Source organism: Clinocottus analis, unplaced genomic scaffold (assembly GCF_023055335.1).
Source record: "Clinocottus analis isolate CAN_PGR_092001 unplaced genomic scaffold, fCliAna1.0.p SCAF_6, whole genome shotgun sequence".
In the NCBI taxonomy this organism is placed as follows: Eukaryota; Metazoa; Chordata; class Actinopteri; order Perciformes; family Cottidae; genus Clinocottus; species Clinocottus analis.
In genome coordinates, this window is record NW_027176218.1 from 22,480,426 (window position 1) to 22,508,350 (window position 27,925).

Below are 27,925 nucleotides of genomic sequence, written 5' to 3' on the forward strand. Positions count from 1 at the left end.
TGTTTGATTCCATGAAAATAAGATTTAAAGTACACTCCTGTCTGCCAGACTGTCTTTTTATGGATATGCAAAACGCTTTGTTCTCAAACTCATGTCAACATGTTTTTATTCGGTAGCAAGGAACAAAATTACTCAAATCTATTTTAGTTTTGTATATACATGTGTGTGATTCCATATGACAATTAGCATTCAAACCATATCCAGAGAATGTTCTTGCAGAGTATGCAGAAGATTATCCATGCGCATTCTTTATAAAAACGGATATTAAAATGTTTTGACTTCCCATAATTGGATGCCAGCTGGCGTCCACGATCTGCAGTTGATATCAAAGAGGTTACATCACATGACATACAAAGCATATCACAGATTATATAAATACACAAGAACAAGCCCTCTATATACGCTGACTGTATAAAATATAAATATTCGGTTGGCTCATTGCATACGGTTTACATCAAAAATTACTCCATCGGTTGACAATCAGATGTGTCGCGTCCAAGCTCCTTCGTTGCCAGAGCGATGACGACGCTAACACAGTTGTGACGTCTGACTTCTGCATCTCTGACTTGCTAGCGACGGTGGAACACAATTTCAAAGCTGGTTTCGGCTCAGTATACGTGACTAGAGGACGACTCCTCCGTCCTCCAGGCTTTGGTCTCCTCTCGGCTCGAGTCCTGGTCCCTCTCTGACTCGTCACTGGTCCAGGTCGTTGCTGTCGCGGCTGCAGGGCCGATGGTGGCGCTGGCAGAACTCCCTGATCCGACTGCAGGCCTCCACCATCATCTCCTCCGGCACCGTCACGACGATGCGGAAGAAGTTTGGGTACTCAAACGCCTGCGAGACGGCAGGAGACGGACAGCCTCGGTCATTAAAGGGTCACGCGTGTGTCGGCGTGACGGGGAAATGGACAAACGATGGAAAAAGGTTTTCTTACTGAGGCGGGCAGACAGAAGACCGACTGCTCGGTCACCAGCTGCTGAGTGAAGTCCACATCGTCCTTAAAGTCTGGAAAGTTTTCTATGTCAATCCCCACCTGGACAAATGTGAACACATATTAACCTCCAATTCATATCAAAACTGCCTTAAATGTAATACAACACAACAAATACTGCGTACACATGCATATAGGTAAGAGAAAGGAATGAATGTGGAATATTTATAATGTAACATGAGAGGTCCATTATTGTAAAAAGAGGTCTAGGTGCTGTATAAATAGTATAAAACGGTTTATTCAATGGACACATTATAGCATGCTGATTAAATTCAATAGATTGTTTCCACTTATTTATATTGCTATCAATTTTAAGATGATGCAAAACCTTCTTCAGATTGTTTTGTTATAAATATCAATACACACACAATAAGATAAAGCTCACAGTACTCACCATGAGGTACATGGCTCCTGAAGGCATGATGGGGTTGAGGCCCGGGACGCTGCACAGCTTACTGAAACAAATCTCTGAGTTGGTCTGAGGAAGAAAAGAATAAACCATCCAATCAGTATCATAACATAAATATATTACTGTTGTAATTGTGGAAAAAAATAGTTTAAACTTAATAGAAGAGAACTAAATACAATAAATAGTTCAGTCCCATAAATGTATATATGTATTTATAAGTAAAGATGTCATTGTTCCAGAAATAATGCACAATATACACATTATGTACACATTTCCCCCCATCCAGGACGAAGACGCCAGCCCGCTGTAACGTTAGCATGTGTAACGTTAGCATGGTGGACTTAGCAAGTAGCTGGCTAACTAGCCAGCCGCTAGGTGAGGGAAATCCTTGTATACGCTCTTGTCACAAGGTGATAAACACATTGCTTTCTCCAGATAAATGACAACTGTGTTCAGATCACTTTCTGTGACCAGCATGTGGAAGCTGGGTTAGCAAAGCGGGCTAAGTAGCCGCTGTCTGCTGTCGCTGGAGGATGAGCAGCGATCACGCCAGAGCTCCATCTCTCTAATAGTTTACGCTAACGGTTGGAGAAGTTAGCATTAGGCTAAACCTCATGTCTGAAAACGCTTCTTAAATGTTGATATTGATCCTGGCACAGAAAGATGACATTTCCAATGTAACCTCGGTTCATCATTTACAGGTGATTTGTGTTTGACTCCAGTCTTTCATTTCTTCTGCTACTAGCTAACACGCTAAAGCCTGAAGGGTCGACAACGCTGTCCAGGTAAAGGTCTGCCGACCGACTTGTGCCTCCTCTCGGATGATTGAGACGGTGTTTCTGTCGCAGATGGAATGAATATGAGCAACATCTTACTCCTGTTTACCTTCAGAAAGCTGATGGTCTGGCTGTAGAAGCTGTGAGGTGTGTTGTTGAGGATGCTATCCAGGGCACCCTGGACGATGCTGCAGGCTCCCAGAATACGTTGGCTCAGTTTCACCAGACCCTGTCGAATCTGCAGAGGAGGCATGAAGGTAACAGTTATCTATCGGAGTCTTCTTGTTCCCTCTCTCTCCTAAAAGAAGAATGTGCAAATAAAGCTTCATGTACCTTGGATCCAAATATATCGTTCCTGTCATGGATGAGGATCCAACCCATTCTCCAACCGGGGACCAGCCAGCGCTTTGCCAAGCCGCTGCAGGACAGGATGGGAACGTCACTGCTGAGAGACGCCAAGGAGGGGCAGCTGCAACCTGGGAACACCTGAGGGCGGGAGCAAGATAACGCACGTTCAGGTGGCAAAACATCCACGCTCAAGGGTCCTCGTGCCTTCAAACCAGGGGCGGACTGGGGGAAGAAGTGAGCCGGGAGTTACTGTCAGACCGGCACACTCAATACACGACGACTCGCCATGCACTTCACATTATTTTGGACGATTACAAAGAAATTACATTTGGCTGGACCCATTTGCCCGGATGGACACGTGGAATAAGATGATCCTGCTATCGTCACACTCCAAGGTAGGTGTAGTTAGCTAGAATATGCTTAACTCTAGTGCCAGATGGTTATAGTACAACGACAGAGCCTCAAGGGATGAACGTCAGCAGAGGAAGACCACACGATGAAGAAACTGGATCAGAGGTTAGTATGAACTACAGTGTAGAAATGAACAGAACAGACTGAGTATCACCGTTTAACTGTTATTTGTCGACAGGAAGTTGTTCTAGATAAGAAGACTGTGGCAGGAGGTCAGTGACGGATTATGAGCAGTGTGTGTGTCACAATAACTTGTTCTTGTTGCACAATGACGTCTCGTAGCTTTCCTGACCCTACAATATACGATGTGAACATTAATGCTCTCAGTAGTGTTGCATGCTGGGGTTGTGATCGTTTGTGTGTGTGTGTGTGGCTGTTAAGCGACATACAAGGGGCTCAAAATCGGCTTTGTGTGCGAGCATGTTATGCAAATGTTGAGTAAACATTTAAAAACACCTCAAGCAAAGTTGAACTGCCGGTAGTCAGCAGTATGAAAGTCAGTCAGAGATGAAGTACTTCAGGTATTTGAGTAAATGTAATGTGTTTTATGAAGCGTAGGATATAAGCGGGTCCGGCCATGTCACTGGGGGTTTCCCAGTATAACCAGTATGACCAGTCCGCCCCTGCTGCAAATGGAGGCCATATTGTCGACACAGAAAGTTTGAAGTGATAAGCGGTGAAGCTTATAAAGTGTGTTAAGCGTGTTAAGGCTAACGTGTTAAGGCTAGCGTGTAAAGGCTAACGTGTTAAGGCTAGCGTGTTAAGGCTAACGTGTTAAGGCTAACATGTTAAGGCTAAGCGTGTTAAGGCTAGCGTATTAAGGCTAACGTGTTAAGGCTAAGTGTTAAGGCTAACGTGTTAAGGCTAACGTGTTAAGGCTAGCGTGTTAAGGCTAACGTGTTAAGGCTAGCGTGTTAAGGCTAACGTGTTAAGGCTAACGTGTTAAGGCTAAGCGTGTTAAGGCTAGCGTGTTAAGGCTAACGTGTTAAGGCTAAGTGTTAAGGCTAGCGTGTTAAGGCTAAGCGTGTTAAGGCTAACGTGTTAAGGCTAGCGTGTTAAGGCTAACGTGTTAAGGCTAGCGTGTTAAGGCTAACGTGTTAAGGCTAACGTGTTAAGTCTAAGCGTGTTAAGGCTAGCGTGTTAAGGCTAATGTGTTAAGGCTAACGTGTTAAGGCTAACGTGTTAAGGCTAGCGTGTTAAGGCTAACGTGTTAGCGTGTTAAGGCTAACATGTTAGCGTGTTAAGGCTCGGGTCGGTCATCTAGTTAGTTGAAATTGTCACTACAGCCCGACAGCGGTCAATAAATCAAATGCTCTGACTTACAAAAGAAAGTATTGTAATTAGCAGGACTGGAAGTAGCTGCTAGCTTGCTAGCTGTCGTGCTAACCATAACCAGCTGTGACTTGTTTACAGTCATGATGATGGTTAGCGCAGAGGAACGGGCTGTCAGCTCGTACGGCGAGCTGCTGTCATTGGAAAAGAGTTCGGCACTGGTGGAGGTTTTTATGTTGAATCATTTAAAAAAGCAGCATATTCTTGTTTCTCAACATTACCAACTCTGCTTTAAGGAACACTTGATCATACCAGTCAGCGAATGGGAGATAAGTATTTTGTTGTTATTTACTTTGCGTTTGTCTCAAACCTTTACAGAAGCTCAGCTTCATGCGGGACGAGCATGCTAGCTTTGTTTTGTACACTGGAAAGGGAGCGAGAGGCTTTCAGGGAAAGCGAGATGTAAAGTAATCACACAGAAAGCTGCTTCTCATTAAAGCCAGACATCTCTGGCTCTGCGTGGGGAACTGCCCCGCATCCTATTGGCCGGCTGCTGTGAATGACATCACAGCAACTTCACACATGTGCCTGCACAGCTCTCCCTTTTAAAGCAGCTTTTGGTGTCTGGATTGTTCCCCTCTGCCTTTAAGTAGCACTACATAGAATATGATGTTCAATACGGAGAAGTTTACCAACCATATCAGCACTGGTCATTGGTTCAATACTCATGAATGCATGGTTATTATAACTTTGCATGCAGCTCTCCTGTGCAGACATACGTATTGAACACATTTACTCATTCAAGAAGCAGAGGCTTGCTTCTCAGACCTTCCCCCTCGCTCTGCTCCACCACACAGACCCCGGTCCTCCCAAAACCCAACATTCGCACAGATTAAAAACACATGCGGCCGCAAACGTGCGTTAGAAAAACTCACTCGACCCCTCGGAGTGAAATCATTCAAACAGGAACATTTATTTGTTGCAAGGAAGGAGCAGAGTCAGAAGAAGAAGGTGATAGACACAATGCATATCCAAGTCTGCTCAAATATCTCTTAAATATCTCTCAAAGATCTCTCTTAAATACTCATCATGGCCACTAACAGAAACCCTCACGACGTCTTCGGCCTCATCCTGAACCTTTCCCCTCGTCCCATACAGCGGTTTGTAAGAAATGGTGCATCAACCCAACAACCACCAACCCCTACAGCTCATTAGCATAGCACAGCTCAACAAAATATCATAATATGAAAGCCCAAGTTATGGCTGAGCATGACAACAACTTACAGGACTCTTTGCTTTATGTGAAAAACAAAGTCAGGCGTCATGAACAGCTGGTTCTGAAGCTTCTTTCAGGGGCTGAGTGGATTGGATTCCTACATTACAAACCTGTAAATGTTCCTGCGTTACAGGATGCAAAGTGACTCGCTGGCTCACGTGCAACAGCAACGCCTCAATGCTGACGCTCAGGGGCCGGAAACGTTGTTGTCCAGTTGGTGTTAGCGGCTGCCGTGCATGAATTGTTGCTATGCATTTAGTTTCATGCACAATTTAAATGTCTTTTTGTCAAAGTCGCTCATCATTTTACCAGAATCTTTTAGTTTCTGCTTGCCTTAACGCAGCAAAGACAGCTTCTCTCAAGCAATTCAGCACCCAGCGATGCTAATGGTGCAACGACGCTGGAGCTGAAATAATAACTGAACACGTGTGATGTGTGATGTCATATGTGATGTTGAACAGACAACATGTGGCCTCCAGTTGTTGAAAAAGTGTTTCTGTTCCACGTCCCCTTGATTTCTGTTTCATCACCAACTCGTTATGTTCAGGTGGAAAACTACTGACATGAAATGAAACTCCTCTTATCTCTTATTGAGCAACAATATACTGTGTGTGTGTGTGTGTGTGTGTGTGTGTGTGTGTGTGTGTACATATTTGCATGACCTCTCACAACAAGTGAGCGGTCCCTCTCAAGGCCGACATCGATGCCAACGCTTTGGACTGAATGTGCTGCCAGTGTTTTTTTCTCATGGAAACATTTAAATGTTTCTTTTGAACTCTTCATGATCACAATTGTTGTTTTTTATTTTGTAAAAAAAAAATTACAGATCTTAAGATTTCTTCCCGTTGACCATGATAGGACGCATGCTAACGTTAGCTCGTACCGACCAAATATAAAGTCAGAATATGATGAATGTATTTTGAGAACTAATTAAATGAAAGTGTGAAGACTTTAATTCATCTCCTGCTGCTGTACCTCGTACCTGCAATATGCATTACGTTTAAGTACGTTTAAGTACTTTTATACAGATTTTCTATTCCATCTGTATTATGTAATATTCTTCTTACTGTTTAATTTTTAATTGTGTTTTATTACCGTTCTACTGTTTATTTATATTACTTTATTTTTATCTTCATTTACTTGTGAGCAGTAATCCTGTCATTTCCCCACTGAGGGATTAATAAAGGATTATCTTATCTTATCTTAACTAAGTTGTCATTTTACCAAAAGGAGTCTTTTGGTATTAAGAAGATAAAGTACTCGGTCGTAAGATACCGATCGAGGTATTATGTGTCGTTTTTATATTACATGTTGTTTTGATAAATCATCCTGATATTCCTTGTCTTCTACAAAATGACGTCCGACTGCAACTAAACTCTCACGTTTCAAAAGAGTTTAAAACGTGTTCACGTCGTAAAATAAAAGAAACGAAACCAAAAAAAACGCCACAAAACGTCCAGCTGCAGCTCATGACGCTCGTCTCTAAACCGGATGTGCGAAGACTCTTTTGAAACTCCACCGAAAGGTAATCCATGAACGTAACTCACGGAGCGGTTTGGCTGTATAGAAGCATCCCTTTCAGGAGATAATGGCCGTGTGGATCATGTTCATGCACGCTGAGGTCACAGTGCGACGCCGCTGACCTCGCTGACCTCGCTGACCTCGCTGCCGCCCGCGCGTGCAGCGTGCCGCCTCGCTGCCTCCAGGCCTCATTCACAGCACGCGGCCCATAATCCCACATAATCCCTGTGCTGATGAGGGGTTGTCCGCCCGGCGCCCAGCGCCAGCGCACATACCACCAGATAACACACAACCTGCACCGTCACGGTGGAGAAAAATGTGCCTCGCTGGTGCTACCGAGGGCCAAGCCGGCGTGCGTGGTTGCACTCACCATGTCGCTGTAGATCTCATCGGCCAGGATGGGGACGCAGTGTCTGGAGGCCACTGGAGGAGGAAGGAAACCATCAAGTCAAGTGATGCACGGAGATGAGGGCGATGCCGTCTCGGTCCTGATTTCCGCTCCCTGATGAGAACTGCAGCTCACCTTTGAGGATTTTCTGCAGGTGTTCCTCGCTGAAGACGGAGCCGCACGGGTTGGACGGGTTGGTGATGATCAGACAAGATGTCCGCTCATCAATCAGGCTCTCCATGTGCTGCAGGTCGGCCTCCCACGACCTCTCTGGCTGCAAAGCAAGGTCATGTTGAGGAAGGTCATGTTGAGGAAGGTCATGTTGAGGAAGGTCATGAAGGTCATGTTGAGGAAGGTCATGTTGAGGAAGGTCATGAAGGTCATGTTTGGGAAGGTCATGTTGAGGAAGGTCATGTTCAGGAAGGTCATGTTCAGGAAGGTCATGAAGCTCATGTTTGGGAAGGTCATGTTGAGGAAGGTCATGTTGATAAAGGTCATGTTGAGGAAGGTCATGTTGAGGAAGGTCATGTTGAGGAAGGTCATGTTCAGTAAGGCCATGTTGAGGAAGGTCATGTTGAGGAAGGTCATGTTGAGGAAGGTCATGTTCAGGAAGGTCATGAAGGTCATGTTTACAAAGGTCATGTTTATGAAGGTCATGAAGGTCATGTTTATGAAGGTCATGTTTATGAAGGTCATGTTTATGAAGGTCATGTTTATGAAGGTCATGTTGAGGAAGGTCATTTTTATGAAGGTCATGTTAAGGAAGGTCATGAAGGTCATGTTTAGCTCTGCAGTGGTTTCTCTGCCTGTGGTGGTGAAATGCGCCTTCATTTGGGAAATGAATTGAATGAAAGTGACATCGTCACCATTGATTTATGTGTCCATGTACTTATGTAACGTGACTAAACAACTGCAAGCCGCTAATCTACTGCAGACGCTTGTCTTGGCTGTACTAGTAGAGACGCACGGCCCAAAAAGAGATTTCTGCTCAGAATCCAAATTGTTGCTGTTTGTATTCTGGATTTTAAAGTGAAAGAACAGTCGAGTGTTTCATAGTTTACATCAGATGTTTCATGTCCTGGCTTGATTTGCCTTTATTTTCTGTTTCCTCTGAATGAAATGTAAGTAAGCGCATGAGTTCCTTCCCGGCTCCTCCTCTACCGTTGGCTCTGACTAAAGTAAACGTCACCTTGTGAATGTAAAAGTACAGGTGCAGTGTGTGTGGAGCAGCGGTGGGACGCGCTCCTACCTACCAGCAGGTTGTAGAGTTTGACCTTGATGCCCATGGAGACCGCCAGGGTCTTATACAAGGAGAAGCCCGGGCACGGCACCAGGATGTTGTCCCCGGGGTTACACAGCACGCTGATGGCCAGGTCGATGGCCTGACTGCAGCCGCTGGCCAAAATCACATCCTGGAAGAGAGCGGCTGCGCTTAACCTTCAGCAACAAATCCACGCACAACAAACAACCAGCGACGTGACTGTAGCATGTAAATGTAGCATGCGCTGTGTGATTCTATCTGCATCTAAGTCGTCACACAATGTGATCCAGATGCAGCGCAAAGCGCCGCAGCTGGTGAGAGGAAACACTGCGAGTGTGTTTAGCAAAGCAGCGACGTGTTTGAGGAGCGATGCAGCACCTCGGCCTCCAGCGGCGCCTCGGGGCAGCTGTAGAAGTTGGCCACGGCCTGTCTGCTCTTCAGGTAACCTGCCGGAGACATTCACAGTGGTTTTCATCTGGATGGATGCTGTTTTTCTCCATCGTTCATATTCTTTCTCCTTCCTGTTATTGTGTGTTTCTAGTTGTTTTTTTTAACGGACTCAGAGCGCAAAGTGTCCGGCCTGTTGGTCGATGCAGAAATAGCAAAATAAAAAGCTTGAATCCTCGACACAGAGGAAACATGCGGCTCATGCAGACAGAGACACGTTGATGCTGAAGCGTTCGTGTTGCCTTCACTGACTGTCGGGCTTCGTAAACACCAGCATGGGTCAATTTCTGCTTGCTAAACTTCACAATATAGATTGAACAGTCCAACGAGAGGCTCTTGGGCACCGACATGCAGAAGGCCTCGCCACTTCTTCTAACTCAGGAGCAAAACACTGACTTGTTGCTTAGTGTCTCTTTGAGGTTATGTGTGTCTCTTTGTAGTCATGTTCTGTCTCTTTGAGGTTGTTTTGTGTCTCTTTGTAGTAATTTTCTGTCTCTTTTAAAGTTGTTTTGTGTCTCTTTGTAGTAATTTTCTGTCTCTCTGATGTTGTTTTGTGTCTCTTTGTAGTAATTTTCTGTCTCTTTTAAAGGTGTTTTGTGTCTCTTTGTAGTCATGTTCTGTCTCTTTGAGGTTGTTTGTATCTCTTTGTAGTCATGTTCTGTCTCTTTGAGGTTGTTTGTATCTCTTTGTAGTCATGTTCTGTCTCTTTAAAGTTGGTTTGTGTCTCTTTGTAGTAATTTTCTGTCTCTCTGAAGCTGTTTTGTGCCTCTTTGTCGTCATGTTCTGTCTCTTTGAGGTTGTTTGTGTCTCTTTGTAGTCATGTTCTGTCTCTTTGAGGTTGTTTGTATCTCTTTGAAGTCATTTTCTGTCTCTTTAAAGTTGGTTTGTGTCTCTTTGTAGTCATGTTCGGTGTCTTTGGGGTTGGTTTGTGTGTATTTGAAGTAGTTCTGTGTCTCTGTGGTCATTTTGAGCTCGGTAAGTGTCTCTTTGAGTGACATTTCGTAGGGGAAGAGAGGCTGTACCCTGTGCCAGTAATCTGTCCATGCCTCTAGTGTAGCAACACATCTCCCATCATGCATCTGGTTGACCGCTTTTAAGCAAACGTGAAATTATATTCCTTTATTTCAATGCTTTTAAAGATGTTTGCTTTTGAATTTCTTTGTTTCCGGTGAGACTCACCGACAGAAGGAGCGTAGCCGTTGTACTTTTGGGAGTCGATGGCGTCCTTCATGGCCTGCAGCACGGCGTTATCTGTCGGCAGGTTTCCAAACAGCGTGGGATCCCCTGAAGGATCAGACGTGATGCGATTAGTCAACAGGATGCAAACATCAAGTGTCAACAATCAAGTGTCAACAGTCTGCGTCTCTCGACACATGAAACATAATCCCTGGAATATTTCAACCAGGACTTCTACATGTGTACGAAAGCTTGTATCTGAACCAGATCTTCTTCTTTTTAGTTAGTGTGAGTGTGAGCAGCAGAGCTGCGTCTCCAGAGGAGTTTGGAGCCTCTCACCGATGGACAGTGAGATCATGGGTTTCTCCGGGTTGGGAGTGAGCTGCATCCCGTCCACGATGGCCCTGATGGGGTTCAGCGTGTTGTCGGCCATCTCCGAGGGCTTCACCTCCCACCTCTGCCGGCGGCTCTTGGCCTTGGTGGGATACAAGCTGCCGTTGACGCTGACGTGGCGCACGGCGTTCCCGTGCACGGCGTTCCCGTGCACGGCGTTCCCGTGCACTCCCTTCCCGTTGGCCCCGGGCCCCATCAGGCCGCCGCCTTTGACGGCGCTCTTGCCGTGGACGGCGCCCCCGTTCCTCTGAGGCGAGTACGTGTCGTCCATCCTGCAGCTGAGGAGGAGACGCAGCGTCAGAGCAGCAGAACACGCTTCAGACATTCTCTTGACTTGTATGATATCATTTTATAAAATATAATTTTAAAGATTCAGCTGGCTTTACTTTACGTATACTTGTACTTTAATAAAGGTAGCACCAGTAACAGGCTTTTATATCATAATTACATAATAATATTCAAGATGTTTCTACTGTCATATGAACAGATAACAAACAGTTATTCGACAATATTATTAAATATATATATATATATATATATATATATATATATATATACATATATATATATATATATATATATATATATATATGATATAAAAATATAATATAAAAACAATATTAGACAGAAGAAAAGACTCCTTTTGCATGAAGATTAATTTCTGAAATACACAATTGAGGTACATTTTGTTCCTAAAACTTTTATTCAAGTACAATTTTAATGGTGCACTTTTTTGTTGTCCTCGTATCTGTTGTCATATGTTGTCATATGTTGTATGAAGTGTTACATGAACATCAGCAGCAGAGATTATCTTTATCAACACTTATAAAACATCAAAGTTGAGAATGAAGATGAAATGCATCAGCATGATTCTTCATATTCAAAGTTTACAATCAGTCTCTTTCTCTTCATTCTGCTCAGAAACCAGACTGAACTTTTCAATCATCCAGAAGTAAATATTATACAACATCTCCAAACACCACAAACGGGATGAATACGTGAATCAGGAACGCTCATGCAGCCATCAGGAACGTTAAGGGTTACCTTATAACGCTATTAACCCGAAACATCATGCAAATCAGTTCATAATTCATGTATTTATGATCAGACCATTGATTGAAATGTAGAAATCAAATCATATTTGCACTCACCTCATTAAATATTCAACAGAAAGTTTTGCCAAAACAGCCGCAGCGCGTGCAGAAGATGAACAATATGTCTTTCAGGAGCGCCTCACGCAGCTTATATATCAAGACCCGCGGGCCGGGGTGTTGAGCCCTACCCACAATGCCATTGGTGGAGCGCGAGGCTGCGCCATGACACCCCTCCTGCCGGCTAACGAGAACCATCAATTACCCGCGGGGGGGCGAGGGGGTAGAGGTGGGAGGGGGGGGGGGGGGGCGCGCACGCCCGCGACACGACACCTTCGCGGGCGCGCGCGCTGGCGTCAACACAGAGGGCGAAGTGCCGCGGGACCGCGCTCCTAAATATTCATATAGGAATCATATAATCTGTTATGAAGAGAAACTCCAACCTGCAGAGGGAGACTCATCACATACATGTATATGATACACTAGAACATACATGTAGTATGATACACTAGTACATACATGTATATGATATATACATGTAGTATATGATACACTAGAACATACATGTATATGATATACTATTACATACATGTATATGATATATACATGTAGTATATGATACACTAGTACATACATGTATATGATATATACATGTAGTATATGATACACTAGTACATACATGTAGTATGATATACTATCATATACATGTAGTATGATACACTAGTACATACATGTATTATGATACACTAGTACATACATGTATATGATACACTAGTACATACATGTATATGATATACTATCACATACAGTATATGATATACTATCACATACATGTATGTGATATACTATCACATACATGTATATGATATACTAGTACATACATGTATATGATATACTATCACATACATGTATATGATATACTAGTACATACATGTAGTATGATATACTATTACATACATGTAGTATGATATACTAGTACATACATGTAGTATGATATACTAGTACATACATGTATTATGATACACTATCACATACATGTAGTATGATACACTATTACATACATGTAGTATAGGATATATACATGTAGTATGATATACTATTACATACATGTAGTATGATACACTATTACATACATGTAGTATATGATATATACATGTAGTATGATATACTAGTACATACATGTATATGATATACTAGTACATACATGTATATGATATACTATTACATACATGTAGTATGATACACTATTACATACATGTATATGATACTCTAGTACATACATGTATATGATACACTATTACATACATGTAGTATATCATAATATACTACATGTATGTAATAATAGCTATTGTTATATTATAATATAATAAAAGTATAGTAATAATGTATAGTAATACACTATAACTATACATTATTATGATACTATTATTATATTATAATAGCTATTATTATATAATAATAATACACTATTACTATACAACACACTGATTCAGCAGAACTGTAATGAGAAAGTGTTTTTTCATGTTTATATTTTCCTTGGAGGTCTTTGCTGCTGACTCGTTGGCGGTGGCCGTGACATCATGACGATAAAACCTGAGTCAACAATAACTCGTCTGCGGGTTTGAATCAACATGTCAGAGAACACACAGTGTTTCTGTCTTTTTTACACAACACATTGCTGCTGCACGTGTTGTTCTGCCCTCAGAGCCTCTTCATGTAGATTCTGCTTCCTCGGGTCGAGTTCAACGACCGGCGGTCAGAGAGGAAAGACATCAGGCTTTAATCTGTGTGAAGCTCAGCTTACGTAATCCTGAGTGCTGCTGTCTTCAGCCGGTGTCACATCTGAGTGGAGGCACCAGGTCCTGAGACTCAGAACAGATGGAAAAGGGTTTACAAGGAAGAGCAATAAAAGACAAGGGTGTGAATTAAGACAAAGGAAAGATTTCATAACATATCATCACTGATAAACAAGGAATTTATCCCACAAAACACAAGAGCATAACGTCTATTGTTCCTACACTACTGAGGACATGTTAATGGGATTTATTAAAAGTAATAAAAGGATGAATTACCACTAGCATCATCCTTTGATATGGATATGTTCTTAAACAGGGATTTCACCTTTTTGTGGACATTTTATTGTCCTTCACACCTCAGCAACAAATACAACACATCAATCATTTCCTGAAAAGAACTTAAGAAAACAGATGTTGTGGCTGCTCATGTGACCTTCAGTTTGACCTCTGCTTCAGGAGAAGACCTTTAGCTTCAGGTGAAGACCCTTAGCTTCAGGAGAAGACCCTTAGCTTCAGGTGAAGACCCTTAGCTTCAGGAGAAGACCCTTAGCTTGAGGAGAAGACCTTTAGCTTCAGGTGAAGACCCCTTAGCTTCAGGTGAAGACCCTTAGCTTCAGGAGAAGACCCTTAGCTTCAGGTGAAGACCCCTTAGCTTCAGGAGAAGACCCTTAGCTTCAGGTGAAGACCCCTTAGCTTCAGGAGAAGACCCTTAGCTTCAGGAGAAGACCCTTAGCTTCAGGAGAAGACCCTTAGCTTCAAGAGAAGACCCTTAGCTTCAGGTGAAGACCCCTTAGCTTCAGGTGGAGACCCCTTAGCTTCAGGAGAAGACCCTTAGCTTCAGGTGAAGACCCCTTAGCTTCAGGAGAAGACCCTTAGCTTCAGGTGAAGACCCCTTAGCTTCAGGTGAAGACCCTTAGCTTCAGGAGAAGACCCTTAGCTTCAGGAGAAGACCCTTAGCTTCAGGAGAAGACCCTTAGCTTCAAGAGAAGACCCTTAGCTTCAGGTGAAGACCCCTTAGCTTCAGGAGAAGACCCTTAGCTTCAGGAGAAGACCCTTAGCTTCAAGAGAAGACCCTTAGCTTCAGGTGAAGACCCCTTAGCTTCAGGAGAAGACCCCTTAGCTTGAGGAGAAGACCCTTAACTTCAGGTGAAGACCCCTTAGCTTCAGGAGAAGACCCTTAACTTCAGGTGAAGACCCCTTAGCTTCAGGAGAAGACCCTTAGCTTCAGGTGAAGACCCTTAAGCTTTAAATGAAGACCCTTAGCTTCAAGTGAAGACCCCTCAGCTTCAGGTGAAGACCCTTAGCTTCAGGAGAAGACCCTTAGCTTGAGGAGAAGACCCCTTAGCTTGAGGAGAAGACCCTTAACTTCAGGTGAAGACCCCTTGGCTTCAGGAGAAGACCCTTAACTTCAGGTGAAGACCCCTTAGCTTCAGGAGAAGACCCTTAGCTTCAGGTGAAGACCCTTAAGCTTTAAATGAAGACCCTTAGCTTCAAGTGAAGACCCCTCAGCTTCAGGTGAAGACCCTTAGCTTCAGGAGAAGACCCTTAGCTTCAGTGGAAGACCCTTAGCTTCAGGAGAAGACCCTTAGCTTCAGGTGAAGACCCTTAGCTTCAGGAGAAGACCCTTAGCTTCAGTGGAAGACCCTTAGCTTCAGGAGAAGACCCTTAGCTTCAGGAGAAGACCTTCAAAGTCCCCTCAGCTCAAAGAGTCGCAGCTTTGCCTCAAGGCTTGACTCTTAGTTTAATTTGCAACTTGCAGTTAAATGCCACAAAGTCACAGATTAAACGTTTTAGGAAAAGCAGAAAGTTATGAATGATGCATTTTAATGAATGAGATTGTGGAGCTTTAAGAGGCAGTCTTGTGACCAGAAAGTCTCCAGGAGATCAGAGTCAGAGTATATACACACACACACACACACACACACACACACACACACACACACACACACACACACACACACACACACAAATGTCCATATGAACACAAAACAAACCACATTCAGGTTTTAGCTCGTCGCTCCAGAGTGATGTTGTTGTTCATTCATCATCATTCATCAGAAGAAGCACGGCTGCATGTAAACAGAAACATCCCGTCGCTCTGGAGCAGCAGAGCAGCTCCTGCTGGATGAGAAGCTGGACGGCTTTGCTAGCTCGTTAGCTAGCTCGCTAGCTCGTTAGCTTGCTAGCTATCTACTCAACAGTGATGAATCTCATGGCTTAGTTTCCTCTTGTACAATTGAGCACTTCACCTCGTAAATAAAACATTCTTGTGACCGCACATGAATATAATCTTTTATTTCCTCATAAGATAAAATAAGATATTTCTTTATTAGTCCCTTAGTGGGGAAATTACAGGATTACAGCAGCCCTGAAATAAATAAACAGTAGAACAGTAATAAAAAGAAATTTAAAAAACAGTAAGGAGAAAATTAAATATATTTTATATTTAAAAATGTGTATAAAATTACTTAAACATAGTATGATGATTGAATTGATTTCATGAAGGAAAAAACACTATAAGAAGAAGAACATTTTGAATGGTTGATGGTTAACAGACGTCAGAGGTGAAGTGATTCGTAGGAGCTGAAACAAAACAAAAGGATCTGTTTCTGTAAAAAAAAACTGCAAATCATCAAAGATCAGCAGTTAATATCTGAAAGTTATGATGCTCATTTATTCTTTTGTGCTGATCGATCCATCCACTATTGATCCATTCACATCGGCTGGTTAACAGCACGCGAGTCCTGTCGACAGGTGAACTGTGTTTGTGCGATCAGAAGATGTGAATGTGATCGTCTCACAGGCGCACAATGCCTTGAAAACCTTTTGCTGCAAAACGCTTTACAAACAACGCTGTGTAAGTTCACTGGTCGTTGCTCTTTAGCCTCGTGGGGAACATGCAACATCTCATGGGCCTGACTCAATACTGACACGAGGCAAACACGCCCAGCTCGTACCTGAAGACAAATAAATAAACTGATACGAGCCTCAAGTGGAGGAAAAGCCCTCAAGTAGAGTTCTTCAATGTGTTGTCACACAGCAGGGATGTAGTTAATTATAATAAAACTGTCCTACTGCTGGAGTCGCTCACTAATGACATGATGACATCATCAATCCAAGCAGGAAGCAGTGATTTCCATCTCGTCCACGCATCACGCTGCCATGCTGCCGTTTGCTTTATTTACTAAAACACACAGAACGTCAACAGGTAATTCTGCTGTTTTGAGGTGATTTTCCTTTGAATAGGGAGTTATATAATAAATCAATAACACACCGCTGGTACTTTGCACCTTGGCCTCTGTGAGCCTCGGTCATCCCGGCCCCCACTGCTTTTGAGGGAATTCATACACACACACAACATTTATGGTTTTCAGTTCATTATTGTAGCATTTTGGTTCAGCGTTTAGTTTCATCCTGTCATCACTTCTGGCTGCGAGAAGCCGAGAAAGACCGACGACAGAAACCAAGAAGGCCAATGACACAATGTAAACCAGGAGGCGACGTCACGCGACTTCCTCCACTACTGGAGAGCGTCTCCTTGCTCTTAGTTAACAGTTTTAACACTTTTTTACTTTTCTCATTGATGGACCCCATGACTGTAAATGCAGATAGCCCAGCAGTGTCATGCACAACTTTACAATGTGAAGTTATGACTGGACGTCAGGAACTTTGAGAGTCGCACCCAAACTTCCCTTTTGCAAGAAAACCATTACAACACATGAAGAACAGCTCAACCTGTGACAGTCACAGCAGCTCACATCCTGTGTTTATCTCCATGATTTATTCATTTATAAATCAATGCTCGGGTCAGAAGCAGCGACCGGCGTCCTGGTGTGACCTCACAGGCTGGACTGTTAGCACACGTATGCAAACAGGGGCGTGACTCCACGGCCTCCACGCAGACCGCCACCGATATGCCGAGCCCCCTGACGCAGGGTGAGGGTGAGGCTGACGTAGACGTGACTCCCAGTGGGCGACACACGGGTCCAGACCCGGCTGACGTCAGAGAATAAAGTAACGTTTCACCCTTTTGCTTCCTACGCTCTTCACGCACTCCGCTGTGTTGGGGTTTTACAACAGGAGAGTTGGAGGGACACAGAGCAATGTTTTGGGGGATCTATTTGCAAAAAAAGGAAAATAATATGAATGAGCGGTTCATATCTACACTCAGAGGTACTCAACAAACTCTGGCTCCAGACCATCCAGGTCTTCTGGTCGGCCATCTTTGGTCTCCAGCACCCAAGACAGGATTCAGTCGCTTGCAATCTTCACTGCTAGATTTTGCCAAATCCTCCTTAGCGTGTTAGCTTAGTGTGTTTATACGCTTGTTGCATGTTAGCTTAGCATGTTTACATGCTTGTTGCATGTTATCTTAGCGTGTTTTATGCTTGTTGAATGTTAGCTTAGCATGTTTTATGCTTGTTGCATGTTAGCTTAGCGTGTTTATACGCTTGTTGCATGTTAGCTTAGCGTGTTTACATGCTTGTTGCATGTTATCTTAGCGTGTTTTATGCTTGTTGCATGTTAGCTTAGCATGTTTTATGCTTGTTGCATGTTAGCTTAGCGTGTTTACATGCTTGTTGCATGTTAGCTTAGCATGTTTTATGCTTGTGCATGTTAGCTTAGCGTGTTTTATGCTTGTTGCATGTTAGCTTAGCCTGTTTATATGATTGTTGCATGTTAGCTTAGCATGTTTTATGCTTGTTGCATGTTAGCTTAGCCTGTTTATATGATTGTTGCATGTTAGCTTAGCGTGTTTTATGCTCGTTGCATGTTAGCTTAGCATGTTTATGGCATTGGGATGCTGCTAGTACGACAAAGAATTTCTCCTTGGAGATTAATAAAGTACTTTTCATTTCATTCATTCATTTCATTTCATGTTTACATGCTTGTTAGCTTAGCGTGTTCACATGCTCCCCAAATAAAGATAGTAAAACCCTTTCACAGGGAAACAGGAAGTAGCTTCATGGAGCAACAGAGGATCCTCTCCAGGATGGACAGAAGCCCTCTCCTCCCTCAGAGTCACATGAAACCAAAGTCATGAGGATATATCGTTGCAACAGGAGTTCCACTTCTTTGTTAAAGTAAGAAACGTGGATCTGCTGTTGGTGCCGGCACCATCATGGCGTTTTATCCTCCAGGAGGATACACGGCTTCATAAGATTCCAGATACTTCAGTCTGCATCAAAGACCAATAAAAACCACCAGAAGAGTCTGTCAGTAGCCCAGTGGGTTATTTATTTGGATTTTTTATTGTCAACAGATCCTTACTGCAACAACACAACCACAACTTTAAAGACGCAAGAAGAAATGCTACGATGCTAATGGAGAGCAGAAACAAGATGGTGGATTTCTAGCTCAACACAGTAATGTGGATCATGTGTGCTTTCCAGGAACAGCACCAGAAATGATCACTGGCTCGTGTAACAGCTTTATTTCAACATGAAGTAACATGTATTTACTGCAACCATGAAGGTTTCATAAAGTTTATATTCTCTTTCTTCATTTGACCCATTGTTCGTCTGAACTTGTGTATCAGTGCAGCCATCACACACCTCTGCAAGTTCCCGTGCTACTCGGAGAGAAGTCTTCTCTTTTTAAAGCGAGGTTTGTACTCGGGGTCGCAATGAAGCGTGTCCTCGCTGTCACTACCTGAAGAACCATCAGAGTAAAGAGTGTTCACATCAAAAGACGAATCTGCATCATCTTCCTCCTCCTCCTCATCGCTGCCGGCTTGCACCACAGCCTCCACACAACCGGTGGAGGATCTCGGCTTTGTCGCTCTGCAGCACTCCTGAGCACTGAGTCTGGTGAGACTTACGTAGGGCTGCAGCCGCTTGGACTGCAGAAGCAAAGCCGGACTCGACTGCGTCGACGTCAGCGTGGCTCTTCGGACTCTGCTGGTCTTAGACCTGACCGCCAGGCAAGCAGTGGAGACAGAGGAGGCGGCAGTGGAGGCGGAGGCGGCAGTGAAGACGGCCCTACCAGGCCTCTGAGTCTTGGATTCAGGACCAGGCCGTACACCTTCAGTAATAGAGGTAGAAGCATCCTCCACAGGAGGCCACCAGACATTGGAGTCGGGTAAAGGAGTACAAAAGGTTGTCGGGGCCTTCGTGAGCGGCTCAGGTAAAGGAGTGTCACTGACCCCGTCTAGTGCCTGAGAAGGTCTGGTGGGAGCACAGGCCCGTCTGAACTTTCTTGAAAGTTTGGAAAAGGTTCGTTGAGTTGGTGGTTGGCAGCTGGCAGAGCTGCGCTGAGATGAAGGAGCTGTCTTCTCTTGCGGTGGAGCTGTTGTTGCCACAGTGTCCGGCTGGTCGCTCGTAGAGTCTTTCATCGTGCCGTCGCTCCTCGGGGAACGACGCGGTGGAGAAGTTAGCACCTGAGGACGAAGAGCGGGAGCCGCCTGTTTCTTACTAACGACGGGGTAATGAAGAGGGACTCTGACGAAGGCGATGTCGATCAGTCGGACCACCGGCGACAACGGGACGGGGGGCTGAGTGTCTCTGGGCGAAGAGGGGTCCGTTTGAGACCCGTCACTCGCTAATCCAGGCGAGCGCTGCTGGTCTTTGGGGTTCACCTGTTCAGATGCCTGGAGATGGGTGGAGGCCTGAGAGAGTGGGTGTGGTTGGTGGCCGGGGGGCCACGGCACGATGCCAGAGGGCGTGAGGTCCTGAGATGAAGAGGCAGAGGAGGACGACGGGAACAACGGGGGAGATGAAGACGCGTTGGCCCGGAGCAGCAGCTCCTCCGAGCACTCGTCGGGACACTCCTGCAGGATGCTCCGCACCCAGCGCCGGTGCTTGGAGCAGAACTGAGGGGGGGAGGGGCCGCCGCTCCTCGGACCGACTTCTTCCTTTTCCTCGACTGTTTTCAAAGATCCGCTGACGTGTGAAACATCGTCGTTCTTCAGCAGCAGAAGTCCGTCTTCGGCCGCCTCTCGTTCGGCCTCCAGGGAGCCGAGGCGAGCCTCTGAGGAGCCGCCTCGCAGGACACACCTCGACCGATGAGTCTCCAGTTCCAAAACGCTGCCCGGACGACAGGAAGCGGCATCTAAGAAGGGACAGAGAGGCAGTGCATGAGGAATGCAACACTGGCTAAATGTAAATTTGTGAATATTTTGACAGATTGAACAGATCAGGACACACAAGGTACGAGCTTGACATTTGTATGCGATTAGCGTTTCTCACCACAGTGCAGCAGTTTCTTCAGAGTGCTCGCTATGTCGGCCGAGCCGGAGGCAATTACTTCCAGTAGCAGCTTCTCCTCCTCAGTCACGGGGCTTTCTTTCTTCAGTATCTAATACACACACAAAGTGGTCGAGTCAAACATGTGTCATGATTTCAGAGGCAATTCAGGAGTTGGAATGTTGGAATTGAAGTCGGGTAAGAAAGTACGAAAGCTTGTCTGGGCCTTCGTGTTCTCAGGTGGCCACCAGAAGGCGCTATTGTGCAATGTTTTGGTAAGCGGGGCTCAATAAATGATGACTATCCACTCTACAGTAGAGTCATTTATATAGACCTCCATACAACCAGAGGAGTCGCCCCCTGGTGGTCAGGAGAGAGAATGCAGCTTTAACACATGAAGCATAGACTTCTATACAACCAGAGGAGTCATCCCCTGGTGGTCAGGAGAGAGAATGCAGCTTTAACACATGAAGCATAGACTTCTATACAACCAGAGGAGTCGCCCCCTGGTGGTCAGGAGAGAGAATGCAGCTTTAACACATGAAGCATAGACTTCTATACAACCAGAGGAGTCGCCCCCTGGTGGTCAGGAGAGAGAATGCAGCTTTAACACATGAAGCATAGACTTCTATACAACCAGAGGAGTCGCCCCCTGGTGGTCAGGAGAGAGAATGCAGCTTTAACACATGAAGCATAGACTTCTATACAACCAGAGGAGTCGCCCCCTGGTGGTCAGGAGAGAGAATGCAGCTTTAACACATGAAGCATAGACTTCTATACAACCAGAGGAGTCGCCCCCTGGTGGTCAGAAGAGAGAATGCAGCTTTAACACATGAAGCATAGACTTCTATACAACCAGAGGAGTCGCCCCCTGGTGGTCAGAAGAGAGAATGCAGGTTTTAAGACACTTCTGCATCGGCTTCCTCTTACATCTTGCAGGATGCTACTTTCGTAAAGAGGCACAAACAGCGAGCTCATACAGTTGCGCTGGAGACACACACACACACACACACACACACACACACACACACACACACACACACACACACACACACACACACACACACCGTGTCGATGTAGGTGTCTCCTGGCAGCGCGGTCTCCAGCTCCTGTAGATAGTGCAGCAGTCGGTCCTCTACTTTCTGGGCATAGCGTTCACCGTACTGCTCCTCCATCTGATTCTGAAAGACAGCGAGCGCTGAACATGTGACCAGCAGGAAACAGACTGAATATGAGACGACGGCGTCGTGAATATACGTTTTTATGGAACCTTCAGTTCAGCTTTTTTGGCCGTTGTCATCTTGTGACCTGATAAGGTGGAGCTTTGTAAAATTAAACGCTGAAAAACACGTTTGCTAACGCCCAAAAAAGTAACAATATTGTTTTTTTATTCATTCAGTGTTAACAATGAAATTGAACCTGTGTTTTTTATTATTGTCACGTTTGTTAATATTGTCTTTGTGTGTTTGTAGAGGACCGCATGTGTCTTCCTGACTCCCACTGCGTTGTGTTTGAGTGCGCCCTGCTGGATGGAAACGAGAGTGTCCGAGAGAGAAACCACACACATGCAACCTGCCGCCCTGTCGTCAGAGCACACAAGCAATCAAGCGTCTGGCCTTTAATCACTTTGTCTGGAAGACACAGATCTTTAGTTGCACATTCAAGAGCTGCAGATGTCCCGCCCACCCAGCCGTCGCCATGTTGAGAGCCGCATGGAGGCAACAGAAAGCCTTCACACTCGTAACCTCTGAATGCGTTCTCTACTCAGCAGTTCGTCTGCTGTTATAAGTCATAATCTGGTGGAGTTGACCAACCTTAATATAATCTTGCAGCTTGGCCTTGTCCATAGCAAGTGCTTGTGCCAGAGCCTTGAAGTCCAGATGGTTCTTCCTCATGAGGAACATTTCATGTTGGCTCTGCAAGGAACAAATGATCTCATCATTTCATCCAAACACGAGGCGCGCTGCTGCATTATTGGACTGCACAACGCCGTGAATGCCTTGCTCCTCCAGCCCATGAAGTCATTTGATTTAAAAGAATGAAACGTACCACTACAACAACAACTTCAAACATTATCACTTCATAAAGGTGATATGGCTAACGTTAGCCGCTAGCAGTTACAAGCTGCCTATCTTTCCTGTACAGCTGACACACGGCAGCATCATCGTTCATGCAAAAGTGTGTCTGAGTCCACCTGGTGAAGGCAAGTGCAGCATCCCTGAAGCTGAACCGCAGTGAAAGCAAAAACAATGAACTAAAAGTGTCTAAAGTGCTCAGTCGCGTTGAGGGAGACATCACTAAAACAAACCTCTTTCACATTCCAAGTAGAAATGTTGTGCATTGTGTCATTAAAACTTCACATGACTAAAATCAACAGCGTAAGAGCTGTTCCAAAGATTCATAAACATGCAGAACATATACTTACACACTGGCCTTGATATTGAGGGAGTTTCCGTGGGAAGAACTGGCTGGTTTTCAATACGGTGTCGACCATTCCTCGGCCCTCCCTGAGCATCCTCATGATGACCTGGAAGCAGAGACGTGAGTGAACGTCATGGACCAGCTGCAGCGGGGACATGTGAGTAACAGCCATTTTACCCGCTGAATGAATGAATGAATGCTACCGCCGCTCTTCTCCGTACCATGGTCTTGAGGCCAAACATGATCTTCATGTGCTTGATGGGAGCCACCAGTCTGGGCAGGAGTCTGAACGTGGCGTCCAGAAAGCCCATCGCTCTCTCAAAGCGCTCCACGTCCCTGTTCTTCACGATGGAGCAGACCTCTGCAGAGGCCACGCGCAGCCTCCACGAGTCCTGGAGGCGGAGCGGCTGGGAGTCCAGCTCCGGCCATCTGGACGGGTCCACCACTGAGAAGGACCGACAGGAAGTCACATACCCTCAATGCAACTGTCCATTTTAAAAGAGTGATCTACTATGTGTTCGAGGGAAGTATACGTATACACTATAAACAGTAAATATATATAGAGATATAGATACATAGATATAGAAATACATACACACTGTATATAAATATATATACTGTTTCTGAATTTATTTTAACGTTACTGTTTGAACATGGACCAAAGAAGGAGTGGTTTGTCCCTCACAGGGACCCTTACTACTGAACATGGACCAAAGAAGGAGTGGTTTGTCCCTCACAGGGACCCTTACTACTGAACATGGACCAAAGAAGGAGTGGTTTGTCCCTCACAGGGACCCTTACTACTGAACATGGACCAAAGAAGGAGTGGTTTGTCCCTCACAGGGACCCTTACTACTGAACATGGACCAAAGAAGGAGTGGTTTGTCCCTCACAGGGACCCTTACTACTGAACACACTGTTTATGCTGTTCCCTGATAAAATACTAATGTTTCTTCTGGTACCTGTTCAGACGAAATAATAAAACAAATGTATAAACTATCTATGTATGTATGTTAACTTGCTGTTGCTCCAAATAACAAATCGGTATCAACTCTGTACATAAATCAACATTGAGGACATTTTGCAACCAATCCAAACGCGCATAGAACACGTGACGTCCTGTTTTAACAACTTGGTAACACAACAGTGACGCGTTGACCCACCGTCCTGTATGTCCATCGTCTTGTGAGCCCAGACGTGCTCTATGATCCACAGCGGGAACTTCGGGAAGTCGTGTAGACAATGACTCTTGTTGCCTCTCCCGGCCATCAGACGCGCAGCTCCGTGGGCTTTGAGCAAGGCAGCCCGCTGATGGGCTTTTAACCTCCATCCATGAAGCGGCGGCGATCCGCCACAAAGCCGGACATGTACCGACAAGTTGCCGCGCTGCGCGTCCCCTCTGTCAACGGCTCAAAGCGCTTCCGGCAGACTCTCTGCCCTTCAAAATAAAGCGCTGATAACTATGCGCACAACAGGTGTAGACTTTTATTGTGAAGTCTCGTAACCCGGAAGTCGTCACACAGAGGCTCGGACGTCTCTTTCGCGGCTGTCACCTTCAACTCTGAGTATGTTTTTATTTTCCCGTTAGCGTGGACGCGCACACCTTCGTGTGAGGTAACGGAGCCGCGCTGCGTTGTTTTAAACGCGCACCCGCTCCGCTCAGCGCGAGGCCGCGCGTGTCCACACACACACTCTCACACACACACACACACACACACACTCACACACTGAGATGCTAACTCGGCTTCGTGGCTAACGGTAGCTATTGAAAGGGGCGCGCGTGTTTCGTAGCGGCAGCGTCGCCCGTCGGCGGTGTTAGCAGAGGAGTCGCATGTTGAATGGAGGACGAGCTAAACTAACCACATTAATATGTGTGTGAACCCATAAATATAAATTATATGATCAAAACAAATTACTAAAATGTACTTATGATGTCTGCAAATTGACCCCACACACACTTAACGTCAGAATGAACATTTTAAATGAAAGAAAAAGCTTATTCCATTGGAATAATATCAAATGTGTTGTCGGCCAAATTACATAATATCTCTACACACTTTGACTTTACATTTGTCAATAATTAAACTACTGATGGAGGCGCAGGACTACAAGGTGTGTTGGCGTACTTCCTGTGTGGGCCTGTGTTTCACGGTGTATTGTTTGTCTGTCCACTTTAATCCATGCACCATTGCACTTTCCATGCAATATTCAATATTCACTCGTATTTCTTTCTTTCAGTACTTCGTACTATTTCAAATCCATCTGTAAATACAATTTTTTTTTTATTCCATCTGTATATTTTAAATATCGGATTCATCTGTATATTTTATTCCATCTGTAAATTTAATATTATTCTTGTTACTGCTAAAAAAAATTCTGTTATTACCGTTCTATTGTTTATTTATATTACCTGTTTCTTTTATCTTATTACTATTACTTGTGAGCAGTGTTACTGTAATCCTGTAAATTCCCCACAGAGGAACTAATAAAGGATTATCTTATCTTATTCTTCTGGACATTGAGTGTAGAATCAAACATCCACCTCAAAGGTGTGGGTCGGTCTTGGGACACGAGGTGGAGAACTAAATGAGCTAAATGTCCCTTCGTCTGGTTTCTCCTGCAGCGCTGTGCGACGCCCTCTTCCCTCTTCCCCGTCCTCACATGTGACGTCCTGCAGCTCCACCATGAACACGCCGTCCCGTGTGTTTCTGCTGCAGCTCTCCAGGCGGTGGCCCGGGGCCCCTCGGCTCGGGGCCCCTCGGCTCGGCGCCGGCGCCCTGACTCCAGCGCTCTCCGCCCGCCTCGCCCCCGCCCCCCACTGCCACTCGTACTCCAGCGGCGTCAAGGTGCGCTCCTATCTGCGGTACTTAAAAAGCAAGATCGTAGCCCCTCCCTGTCCTCCGTACAGCCACGTGTGCCAGGTGGGGGACCCGGTGCTGCGCCTGCACGCGGCCGCCGTGGACCCGGAGCTCATCGCCGGCCCGGAGGTCCAGCGGGTCGTCGCCACCTTGGTGAAAGTGATGCGAAAGCTGGAGTGCGTGGGAATGAGCGCGCCTCAGATCGGGATCCCGCTCCGCATCCTGGCGCTGGAGTACCCCGACACGATGCTGCAGCAGAGCTCGCCGGCGTCCCGGGAGCTGCGCGGCCTCTCCGTCCAGCCGCTGAGGGTCTTCATCAACCCCCAGCTGAGGGTACTGGATAAGCAGACCGCGCTCTTCCAGGAGGCCTGCGAGAGCATCTCCGGCTTCTCTGCCGCGGTTCCACGCTACCTGTCGGTGGAAGTGTCCGGTGTGTTGACGTGCATGTGCAATCTGGATGGTTTTTGTCTGAGTTGTGCAAAGCTAGTTGTAAAATGAGAGAGAGAGAGAGAGAGAGAGAGAGAGAGAGATGTTGGGCGCTACTCTGACAACAAATTTCTCCTTGGGGATTAATAAAGTGTCTATCTAGACACTAAATGGAACAAACTAAACACATAAAATAGAAGAACAGGGTTGAAAGATGTATACAAAATAAAAATGATATATATATATATATATATATATATATATATATATATATATATATATATATACACACATACATACATACATACAAAATGTAATACAAATAACTGCAGTGTGTATTAAGGAAATTGAATGTAAACAGTGTGCAAAATGTGCAAAATATGTAAACTATACATACACAATAGAATACTATTACTCTAGTCAGCGTTTATTGAATCCAAGTTTAAACCGGATTAAATAGTTGACTAATAGTCAGATTCTCGCTTCACCTTTTGGGCTCGTTTATTTTCTCGTGTTGTGATCCATCGCTGTGTCGCCCCCTGCAGGTCTGAACCAGAAGGGCGAGGCCGTCAAGTGGCGGGCCGCCGGCTGGCCGGCTCGGATCCTGCAGCACGAGATGGACCACCTGGACGGGGTCCTCTACATCGACCGCATGGACAGCAAGACCTTCCTCAACATCAGCTGGCCGGAGCACAACGAATAGAGCGACCGGTCCGACCACGAGCGTCCACAGAGGAAACCACGACTCCACGCCGTCTCCCGCCATCGGCCGCTGGGGAAAAGCTTCCACGATGGTTCATCTTCCACAGGAAAGACCTCGCTCACGTGTTGGGTTTCAGGTTTTCAACTGGAAATCCGTCCGTGTGACGACTAAAGCAGCCGATGTGCTCGTGATGAAGTGAGTCCTCAACGTCCGCCTGGACGAGTGGAGACGACTGAGACTCTTCTGCTCCTCAGTGACTTCCTGTTCAGCTCTTCTAGAACGTGTCGCTCCACTGGTTTGCATGAGAATGAGTGAAAACCACACGCTCTGCATCAGGACGGAGCGCTCCGAGCGTCTGGGACTCAGGCATGACCTGAGCATGACTCGGTCATGACTCGGGGCATGACTCGGACATGACTGTCATGACTTGGGGCATGACTCTGTCATGACTCGGTGATGACTCGGGTCACACAGGTGCTTCTTCTTCTCTTCCAGAGCTCTGTCTGGATGGGGCATGTGGAGATGGACATGTCTGGAGCGTTCCTCTTTCCTGTTATAATCTACATGTCCGTCACTAATATTAGGCTGTTATTAAAATGTTGTAACGTTTTGTCAGCGCTTCATTTCAGACTGAACGTCTCATGACGGTTTACCTTTGAGCCAACAGATTACATTTTATTGCTTCAATAAAACGCAAAGACGTGCTTGGGAGTTTGCTCATTAAATGATGACATCATCAGTCTGGTTCATTTTCACAGAGTCAATATAAAAAATGAA

At 45.3% G+C, this 27,925-nt stretch overlaps 3 protein-coding genes across 8 annotated transcripts; 1 reads left to right on the forward strand and 2 right to left on the reverse strand.

The window, feature by feature from the left end:
- Positions 1-693: 693 nt before the first annotated feature.
- On the reverse strand, positions 694-10,940 carry tat (tyrosine aminotransferase). Its single transcript, XM_068603639.1, has 11 exons — positions 10,616-10,940; positions 10,280-10,384; positions 9,032-9,099; positions 8,646-8,804; positions 7,528-7,666; positions 7,375-7,427; positions 2,510-2,662; positions 2,286-2,414; positions 1,386-1,469; positions 935-1,033; positions 694-834 (listed from the first exon to the last, which is right to left on the reverse strand). Exons 1-11 carry the CDS (start codon positions 10,938-10,940, stop codon positions 694-696), a joined length of 1,455 nt encoding a protein of 484 aa, XP_068459740.1.
- A 7,851-nt stretch (positions 10,941-18,791) lies between these two features.
- LOC137804631 (uncharacterized) lies at positions 18,792-24,557 on the reverse strand. 3 transcript variants are annotated; one of them, XM_068603980.1, is made up of 7 exons: positions 24,325-24,557; positions 23,383-23,606; positions 23,166-23,267; positions 22,555-22,656; positions 21,808-21,921; positions 20,744-20,852; positions 18,792-20,606 (listed from the first exon to the last, which is right to left on the reverse strand). In XM_068603980.1, exons 1-7 carry the CDS (start codon positions 24,428-24,430, stop codon positions 19,129-19,131), a joined length of 2,235 nt encoding a protein of 744 aa, XP_068460081.1. In that variant the 5' UTR covers positions 24,431-24,557; the 3' UTR covers positions 18,792-19,128. The 3 variants fall into 3 exon arrangements, with proteins under 3 accessions (XP_068460081.1, XP_068460080.1, XP_068460079.1); XM_068603979.1 differs by having other exon boundaries at positions 21,808-21,915; positions 23,166-23,303; XM_068603978.1 differs by having other exon boundaries at positions 23,166-23,303.
- Positions 23,250-27,807, forward strand: pdf (peptide deformylase, mitochondrial). Of its 4 annotated transcripts, none has more exons than XM_068603984.1 (3): positions 23,250-23,318; positions 25,785-26,449; positions 26,991-27,807. In XM_068603984.1, the coding sequence occupies exons 2-3, from the start codon at positions 25,846-25,848 to the stop codon at positions 27,146-27,148; spliced, it is 762 nt and encodes a 253-aa protein (XP_068460085.1). In that variant the 5' UTR covers positions 23,250-23,318; positions 25,785-25,845; the 3' UTR covers positions 27,149-27,807. The 4 variants fall into 4 exon arrangements, with proteins under 4 accessions (XP_068460085.1, XP_068460084.1, XP_068460082.1 ...); XM_068603983.1 differs by lacking the exon at positions 23,250-23,318 and adding an exon at positions 24,392-24,775; XM_068603981.1 differs by lacking the exon at positions 23,250-23,318 and adding an exon at positions 24,393-24,726.
- Positions 27,808-27,925: the final 118 nt, after the last annotated feature.

What these genes read in the sequence shown, in the direction of transcription:
- LOC137804631 (XM_068603978.1), bottom strand. Translation starts at nt 24,430, where the DNA reads ATGGCCGGGAGAGGCAACAAGAGTCATTGTCTACACGACTTCCCGAAG. An exon ending in AGCTGCAAGATTATATTAAG is followed by an intron (nt 21,922 to 22,554) that starts GTTGGTCAACTC and finishes GCTGTCTTTCAG; the next exon opens with AATCAGATGGAGGAGCAGTA. An exon ending in GAAGAAACTGCTGCACTGTG is followed by an intron (nt 20,607 to 20,743) that starts GTGAGAAACGCT and finishes GTCCCTTCTTAG; the next exon opens with ATGCCGCTTCCTGTCGTCCG.
- tat (XM_068603639.1), bottom strand. Translation starts at nt 10,940, where the DNA reads ATGGACGACACGTACTCGCCTCAGAGGAACGGGGGCGCCGTCCACGGC. An exon ending in CATGATCTCACTGTCCATCG is followed by an intron (nt 10,385 to 10,615) that starts GTGAGAGGCTCC and finishes CTGATCCTTCAG; the next exon opens with GGGATCCCACGCTGTTTGGA. An exon ending in AGGCGCCGCTGGAGGCCGAG is followed by an intron (nt 8,805 to 9,031) that starts GTGCTGCATCGC and finishes GCTCTCTTCCAG; the next exon opens with GATGTGATTTTGGCCAGCGG.
- pdf (XM_068603984.1), top strand. Translation starts at nt 25,846, where the DNA reads ATGAACACGCCGTCCCGTGTGTTTCTGCTGCAGCTCTCCAGGCGGTGG. An exon ending in CCTGTCGGTGGAAGTGTCCG is followed by an intron (nt 26,450 to 26,990) that starts GTGTGTTGACGT and finishes CGCCCCCTGCAG; the next exon opens with GTCTGAACCAGAAGGGCGAG.